This window comes from Malania oleifera, chromosome 13, assembly GCF_029873635.1.
Source record: "Malania oleifera isolate guangnan ecotype guangnan chromosome 13, ASM2987363v1, whole genome shotgun sequence".
Lineage (NCBI taxonomy): Eukaryota > Viridiplantae > Streptophyta > Magnoliopsida > Santalales > Ximeniaceae > Malania > Malania oleifera.
Window position 1 is genome coordinate 59,461,223 of NC_080429.1, and position 8,774 is coordinate 59,469,996.

Sequence of the window (8,774 nt, forward strand, 5' to 3'; positions counted from 1 at the left end):
GACCCACGAGAGGGCAAAACATATCGAGTGTAAGTATCACCTCATACGAGATATCATACAGAGATGTGATGTGATGATGACCAAGATTGCATCGGCAAGCAACCTGGCAGACCCGTTTACAAAGAGCTTACCAACTAGGACTTTTGATAGTCATGTAGAGGGAATGAGAGTGAGATGTATGACAGTATGACTTTGAGTCTAAGTGGGAGATTGTTAAGGATTTATACTGAAAGACATGCTTTATGTAATCGATTTTAGTGTTTATTAATAGCTTCAATTATTTCATTTTAATGAGAATCTTTGTGAGCAATGTTTGCCTAACATTATTTATTTAATATTATGCATGAGTGTCTTTTATTCTATATAGTAGGTGATCTAGTGTGTAGAGTATGACTTATACACAGAAGATTAGATCATTAGTTCTTATAGAATATAAGTTTATTGTTCACAGTCTTAAATGAAATTGGACACACCGTTGATAGGGCTGAAGCACAAGGTTTTAATAGGTTTGTCTTGACTATTAGGATAGTATAGTTCCAACTCCTTGTGCTAGTACACTTTGTGTGTATTGAATAGGATCGTTTTGGGGTAATTGTTTTTAACTGACTATATAAAACAATTAATACCTCATGGTTATTATGAGTGCTTATGCTCTTAATCCTGATATGATTATTAGACACATGCATATAGTGTTTATTACTTTGATTCATAGAAGGGTGAGATTCTTTATGGGTCAAAAACTCAATGAGATGGGTGATGACATTATGTGTATGGTGAATATTAATTATTGATGGAATCCACGTCCTGGTATCGAGATTGATGATACCCCATTGAGGACGCTTATAAGTTCTGATTGTATCAAACCTTGCAAGTGGATTTTGAATTCGATACATCAAAAAAGTTAAGTGGAAGGTCTTAGGGAATTAATATCTCAATTAATTAAATTGTCAGTAATTTAATTTAATAGACAAGTATCTGTAATCTTTACGTGGGGAGATAAATAAGCATTTAATAATAGGAGCTCGAAATTTAATTTCGAATATGATAGGGAATGCAATTATAATTCTTTAGTGGTATGAATTATAATTAACGTAATTAAGGATGAATTCGGGCCAAATTAGGAATTCTTAATTATGTGGGAAGTTCTAGTCATATTTGCCCAGAGGTCCTTATTGTAGCCTATATACACGCACTCCATTCAGCAGTTAGGGGGGGGGGGGGGGACGAGCGAACTCTCACAGAGGCAGACTTTTTTGTGAGGGAAGAAAACCCTAACAACCGCTTACGAGCCCACTCTGTCAAGAGTAAGGCGTGTTCAAGGAATACATTAGAAGATTCTTGGTCATATTCAAGAGCTCATTTTCGTACTTGCAGATTTGAGATCAAATCAGACAGATCTCACAGGTATAATTCTAATCACATAATTAGGGTTTGCATGATCAGATTATTATTATTTTTGTTATTCGTATGCACTACAGCCGAATCTTAGGGCTATTCCGCAAGTCCTTTCACTCTCAAGCTCTTCTCAATTTTTTCTAAAGATCAGTTTGCAGATATCTTCACCAAGTCATATCCTAAGGGATGTCATCGTGCTTTGGTTGACAACCTCAAGCTATTCTCCCACCCACCTTGAGTTTGAGGAGGGCTGTTAATGTGTATTAGGCTTTGGACTGAAATTCAACCCTTATTTACTTGTACTACACTCTTATTACTTGTACTGCACTCTTACTTACTTGTACAACACTCCCTGCCTCCTATATAAATAGGCACCCATGTAGACTCTTAGACACAATAAATACAATAATACTTGTTCGGTATTTCTAACAATTTTGAAGGGACCCTTCCACCAACTTAAACTTAACATAGCTAACGATCTAATATCACTTTATCTCTCTCTCTTTCTCTCTCATTTTTCTTTTCCACTTAATATATTTCTTTCTTTGTCTTTCATTCCTCGTATAATATATGTTTGACCACCTCCCTCTTTCTCTTCCTTTCAGCTACGAGTTTCTAAGATTTCTACTCCTTTTTATCAAGGTATTTTGTCTAAAATATGGTATCTATCCAATACGTTCGACTGTGGCTAGCATAATAATCCCATCCCACCTCCACGCTGAAAAAGAAATTCTCAATTCCACTCTACAAATCATTCATTGGGAAGCATATCCAATTTGCACTTTGATTATTGTTTTAGTACTTGACATTTGCCTAAGTATTCTTCAAGCACATGTGAATGACATTTCCAAGAACAATTTTAATTTACTCATTTATTTTTTTTTTTAAAAATGAACGATTTATTGGAAAATAAAATTCAATTATGTAAATAATAAAAACTATTTGAAAAAAAAATTAGTTATGTTATATTTTGAGATGCATTGAATTGGGAAAATAATTCAATGCAAGTTAAATTTTGAATTTTGAATATCAAATTATTTATAATTTACATGAGAAGTTAACCTATGAAAATTTTAATATTTTACTTAATTCTCCAATCAAGATATTAGTAAATAGTCATTGTAAAACTAGGTTGAACTAAAGCACTTATTGCTAAATGAAAATTCAATTGCCTAAACAATAAAATAAACCGAAAAATATTAGTCACTTTATATTTAAAATGCATTGAATTAGGATGTAATCCATGAAGGTATAGCCAGATAACATGCACCAGTAATTTGTAAGTTTACGTTGTAAATAAAAAATAAAAAACTTTATAAATTCTTAAAATGGAAATTCATAATTAGTAACGGATAAATATGCCATTAGGCTTAACCCGGAAAATTTAATAAGAAATAAAAAAAAAAGATTATTTAGTAGAGATGCTACAAACCAAGATAGTCATTTGAAATTTGAAATAAATTAATCCTACAATGTTAAATTTATTTTATAACGAAATAAAAAATTATAAAGATAGAAAAATATGCTATTATTATTATTTTTTTAAATATCAATTTATTATAAAAGCGGGAACTCAACATAATCCTTATCCAAAGAATATGACATTAATTATCACTAAAATAATAAATGTTAGCAAACCTTAATTCAAGAAACAAAAATTAATGTCTTTCTATAAAATAGCATAAATGAGAGCCACATCTTTGATTATCCCTCCAATGGAATATTATGTTGAGGTAATTAATAAAAGACCAAAAATAAAACACTTTTAAGTAATAAAAATTTTCCAAAAGAGGGTAAAAAAATTGAAACCTTTCAGTAGAATATTTGGATAAGGTCAAGCGCCAAGTCATTTTTCCTATTCCAAGAAAGCCCTTGGATTTTGACTACTACACATTTACCCATTCCTTGCCTAAGTGCCTAAAAAATTGCTACACAGATTTATCGATATCCAATGCCCACTAAATTATACCAAATTTGACTGAAAAATTATTTATTTCTTAAATTTTAAATTATGATAATTTTATTTTCAAGATCTCAAATTTTATTTTAGTAAATTTTTTTGAGGAAAGATTTGATCTAATTTAGTTGTTACAATTTAAGACATAAAGAAAATCATATCTAATAAAATTTTAAGAGCTTGATCCAATATCAAATTAAAATTTAAAATTAAAGTATGTAATTTTATGGATCATAAATAATTACATTAATGTTAAGGGTTGCTTGCAGTTGAGGAAATATGAAATATTCAGTGAAAAAAAAATAGAAATGGAAATAAAAAATCAATGAAGCACATGGGAAGCAAGACAATACGGGAGATATTCTGGTTTGATATGGGAAATGAAGGCGAGCCACGCGGTCGAGCCGCTTCATCGAACAACGAAGCAAACTGCCAATCCTTCCCAATAATCTAGAAAAAAAATTAAAAATTAAAAATTAAAACAGCGCCAACCCCAATCAAATCGTCTAGCCCAAAACTGATTTCCTTAATTATCCGCTAAAAATCTTTAATTTTGGATAAAGTTAAAATCCATATGACAGGAACAGTCCCCACCTACTACTTTTCCTCCTTTTTAATTCCCCCCATTACCTCCATTCCATCCCTCCCTTTTCTTCATTCTTCGTCTTCTTCTTCTTGTTCGAAGAACAAAGAGCAATCCTCTTCTTTCGCCAGAGTCGAATTTTTTCTCAGAAAGAAAGCATTTTTCTTTCCTTCTCCTCTATTTTCTTTGAAAAAAGCAGGTGGGTCTTGCCGTTTTTCCGTTTTCCAGGGTTTCTGGGCCTTGTTTGTCATCGCAAACGTGGGATTTTATTTCTTTTTGTCTAGAATCTTGTTTCTACGTTTTAAAGTTCGTTTTTTATCTGCAAAAAGAGGTGGGGTTTCCTTGTTTGATGCAATAGGCTTGATTTGCTAAGCTATGGCTTGTTCGTCGAAGTCCGCTCTCTGCGTTTCCGGGTTAAATGAGATTGGGTTTAGCTCTAAACATAAAGGGGTTTTGGGGGTTTGCCCATCCAGTTGTTCGCTGCAATTTGTGGAATCGAAATCCCAAGATCTTCCCCTTTTGAAATTTGATTTTAAGGGAAAACAGTTAATTATTTCAGATCAGAAGGGCTCGAGGGATTTGAATGTCAAAGGCCCAACTAATTTATCAGTCAAGGTATGGATTTTTTTTTTTTTTTAAATGTATGGATATCCCATGCTTGTTTCCTGCCCTTTTTACTCTTTCTCTTTATTGATGGCATTTTGGTTTTCAAATTTAATTTTGTAACAGGCACAATCATCAATCTGCATTAGCCGGGCTCAGAGATGGTGGGAGAAGACCCTTAAGCCTAATATGGTGGAAATTAATTCAGCTCAAGAACTAGTCGATTCCTTGTTAAATGCCGGAGATAGATTGGTTATTGTGGATTTTTATTCACCTGGCTGTGGAGGTTGCAAAGCTCTTCATCCCAAGGTTGGTTTGATTTTCAAAGAAAACAGACATTCTCCTTGAGAGAGAGAGAGAGAGCCCATCTTAGTTTTAATTGATTAAGTTAATTGTGCTTCCACTTCAATCTATCAGATCTGTCAGCTGGCGGAATCCAACCCAACTGCAATATTTCTCAAAGTAAACTATGAAGAACTCAGAACAATGTGTCACACTCTCCACATCCATGTTCTACCCTTCTTCAGACTCTACAGAGGAGCAGAAGGCCGGTTATGTAGCTTCAGCTGTACGAATGCAACTGTAAGAACCTCAATCCTACGATCGGTTGACATGTTGAGCGCTTTCTCTGTGTGCGTGCGTGTCTAAGAAAAAAAAAAAAGAGTAGGCTAGATGGGTCTTCTGTATTTCATCTTACAAGACAACTTTTGTGAACAGATCAAGAAATTCAAGGATGCATTGTCAAAGTATGGAGCAGATCGTTGTAGTTTAGGCCCTGCAAAAGGTCTAGATGAATCTGAGATTACTAAGTTAGCATCAGTTGGCGAGATTTCTTTGGATTATCTATTGCCACCACGTAGGAAGGAACTAATGGAGGATTTGATCATTCAAGCCATGGACAGCTATGGTTCCTTAAGCTTGGTGGGCAGTAAGATGGAAGTGAATGAAGATAGTTCATTATTGAAGGTTTGAAGAATTGTTTCAAGATGTTTGGGAATTGGTTGTGAATTTCCTATTGGCAGGTTTTGGTTTCTGGTTTCTGGTTGTATATATTTTTTTTATTTGTTTCCCCTTAAGCAGGCTTCTGTTTTTGATGAGCTCTGCCAGTGTGGTTTTATCTATGATTGGATTGGATACTGTGGTCTGATTTATATAGATCAATGCAGATATTGCTTGATTATTGTTCTGTTTTACCCATCAAGATGAAATGCCATTTTATTTTGTCTATCAGTTTTAATCCTCTATTCCCCCCTGTTTTCAGAGACCTTAATTCAAGATCATGGTAATTTTCTTCAGAAGTGATATGTAAATAATGTTTGTTGGTACATTTGGTTTCAGCTTTTTCATGCATAATAATAATAATAACAATAATAATCTCTTCCTGTTTTCTCAATTCTCTGCCTTCAAGGACTGTTTGGGCTTCTAGACTTTCCGCTTTAATGTATAATCGTTGCCTGTCAAACCCTAGAGCCGCGGGGAATGCGTGTGGCATGCCTAGGGTTTTCAATTTTGTATTTGGAGAGTTGTTTGAATAATGATTTTGGACTTTGTTTGACATAAGATTCCCGTTGGACCTTGGGGCCTTGCCTGTGATTTGGTCTTTGGTTTGGCGATCAAACAATGTGCTGTTTGGACCAAAGATAAGAAATTCCATGGGTTTGTCTAGTTAGAATTCAAGGGTGATGCTTACTTACAAGTAGACTTCAATTCTTTCTATTATTTTATAAACAATTTTTAATGCTAAATTTTGTATGCAATGTATTTTCAAGTAGTAGTTAAACCAACTTGTTGAGCCTTTACTCTTTTGATCAGTTTCAAATCAATACCATTTTGTTAAGCCATGATTCTTTCAAATATAAATTTTAAGCTTCTTGAAGATGCGAGCACTACTAGTACACAGTCAATCCCCGTCTATAATTTCTCCTAGAAAATAGAAATTAACCACCCAATTACCTAGGTAAATCCAAACGAGATATATGCTGGGAATTGCTTTTCCTTTCCGCCAAACATGAAATTCTGGGTATATCATTGGAAAACGTGATTAAAATGAATGATGGAGGGGGACACAGCATATTTTCAGGAAGACAAAACAAAAGCAGAAAGCCACTTTCTGCAAAGAGGACTGGTTGCATGCACAAATTTACGTTCATGTCTCATCAGTTTTCTACCATTATAATCTTTCTTTTCGGGATATCTGTTTTTCACACAGCTATATATATATATATATATATATATATATATATATATATATATATATATCCATAATTTAGTTTATTATTTCATGAACTTCATTTCAAAATTTACAAACATGCATGCTGTTAAATCATCAGACAGTCAAGACACATGACTTCAAAGAAAGCGTTTTTAAGTTCTCTAGTTTTTTCATTCACCATTTTCCGCATGAACATCCATGATTAGACGGAAAACAACCCTAGCTAGTGCCGACTTCTGCAATTCACGAGAAAGATGTGTTTGTTTCTAGAGAAAAGAACAAGAAAAAAACTGCGGGAATATTGACTACTCACTGTACAGTTAATACCAATCGATTGTAACCTTCTTCCTCAACGTGTTTTAAAAATTTGCAAAATTAATGCACTCCTTAGCTAAGAAAAGAGATGAATGTAAGAAAGAAGTTTGAAAAATATATTAACAAGCACAATGTAGCTCCCTCAACTTTTATGACCCATTTGGAATATGGGAAATATAAGAAAAGGAAAATATGAAAATTTTACTTTTTCATGTTTGGTTATAAAATAAAAAATAAAAAATAAACTAATTAAATGAACAAAATTTTGATTTTGCACATCCTTAGTGTGTATATATATTCTTAAATTTTAATTATATTAAAATAAACTTTCATTTTTAATGGTAATTGATGTAGACAGAAACTACAATGGAAAATAAATTTTTTTCCTTTTTTTTTTTTTTTCCATTTTTTCAAACAAAATCGTTGAACCAAACTAGCTGTCATAGTTAATACATTAAATTCCCTAATATTTGAAATATTTATAATATAAAATCTTTTTCTGTCTCCTACTTAAGTTGTTTTATTTGTATTCTTTCCATAAAATTATATTTTGACATTGTTTTTAATATATTTATGCAATTTTTCGAATTAGAAGTTCTGATTAAGTTTAAGCTATAAAACAAAGAGAGATTACCTTCCTTCCTATACTCCTTCTCACTTGAGACTCACTACTGAAGCCTATATTAAAATGTCTTGAGACTTAATACATTTATATAGTGATGTGATTTTAAGAAATATTTTTACGCTTGTCATTGATGTTAGTAGTCTTTGTTACATATTTTAAAATAGATTCCTTTCAAGGGCAATAAGAAGAGGGCATCCATAAAAGACGACTTGTTGAATTCACTAATTATTTGCGACAATCATTGGTTTTAATTTTATTTTTTATAATTAAATAATGAGTAGGAAAAAGAGAATAAATGTATATTTTGTTAAATACTTTTATTTTTTGGTATATCTTTATAGTAGTTTACGCAATTTTCATGCTTAAGGTATATTTCTAATGTGAAAATAATCATTTTAAACACTGCAAAATACGAAGACGATGAACATCATAGCATAAAAAAATTAGGACGAGACCTGTTCATTATTTTTTTACAAGTCATAATCATTTTTTCTTTTAGATTTTTTTTTAGCTCAGTGAAACAATAAAGAGCTAAAAAAAAAAAATTTACTCTTGATAATTTCTTTCCTTTGATTTTATATCATTTTATCAAAATAATAAATATAAAAAAATAGACAGAAATTCACTCATTAATTTAAGCAATGATAATATCTATGAATTAATAATGATTTTAGGGATAACCATTTTTTCCTTTCTTTTTTCTTTCACTTAACCAAATTATGAAGCCCCAACAAATTAAAAAAAGGAAAATGAAAATTAGCTCCATTTATCTTTCTTTCCTTTTTTTTTTTTCTTTCTTTTGAGCCCATCTCTTAGAAAAGACCTTTTATTTTATTTTTTATTTTTTTCCTTTCTTCACTATAATTTGTCAAACACAATGTAAATTTTCATCCGAGCAATCATAACAAGCTTCTTAAAATGTGCATGTAATACGTGTACATGATACGGATTCCATTCATCATCTTCTTTCTTCCTCTTCTTTTATTATTTTATTTTTTCAGAATGGTGCAACCGTCCAAAACCAGTGAAGGTGGGAGAAGGACGCTAGCCACATAGGGTACCCTACCCCACAAGTATTAGTTAA

The 8,774-nt window shown here is 32.1% G+C and overlaps 1 protein-coding gene across 1 annotated transcript; it reads left to right on the forward strand.

Moving 5' to 3' along the window:
- Positions 1-3,753: 3,753 nt before the first annotated feature.
- On the forward strand, positions 3,754-5,763 carry LOC131145978 (thioredoxin-like 1-2, chloroplastic). Its single transcript, XM_058095181.1, has 4 exons — positions 3,754-4,550; positions 4,665-4,847; positions 4,956-5,120; positions 5,256-5,763. Exons 1-4 carry the CDS (start codon positions 4,311-4,313, stop codon positions 5,508-5,510), a joined length of 843 nt encoding a protein of 280 aa, XP_057951164.1. The 5' UTR covers positions 3,754-4,310; the 3' UTR covers positions 5,511-5,763.
- Positions 5,764-8,774: the final 3,011 nt, after the last annotated feature.

Excerpts from the sequence above, each read along its gene's own strand:
- LOC131145978 (XM_058095181.1), top strand. The coding sequence starts at position 4,311 with ATGGCTTGTTCGTCGAAGTCCGCTCTCTGCGTTTCCGGGTTAAATGAG. Across the intron at positions 4,848-4,955 it reads GCAAAGCTCTTCATCCCAAG|ATCTGTCAGCTGGCGGAATC; the intron begins GTTGGTTTGATT and ends TCAATCTATCAG. Across the intron at positions 5,121-5,255 it reads TCAGCTGTACGAATGCAACT|ATCAAGAAATTCAAGGATGC; the intron begins GTAAGAACCTCA and ends TTTTGTGAACAG.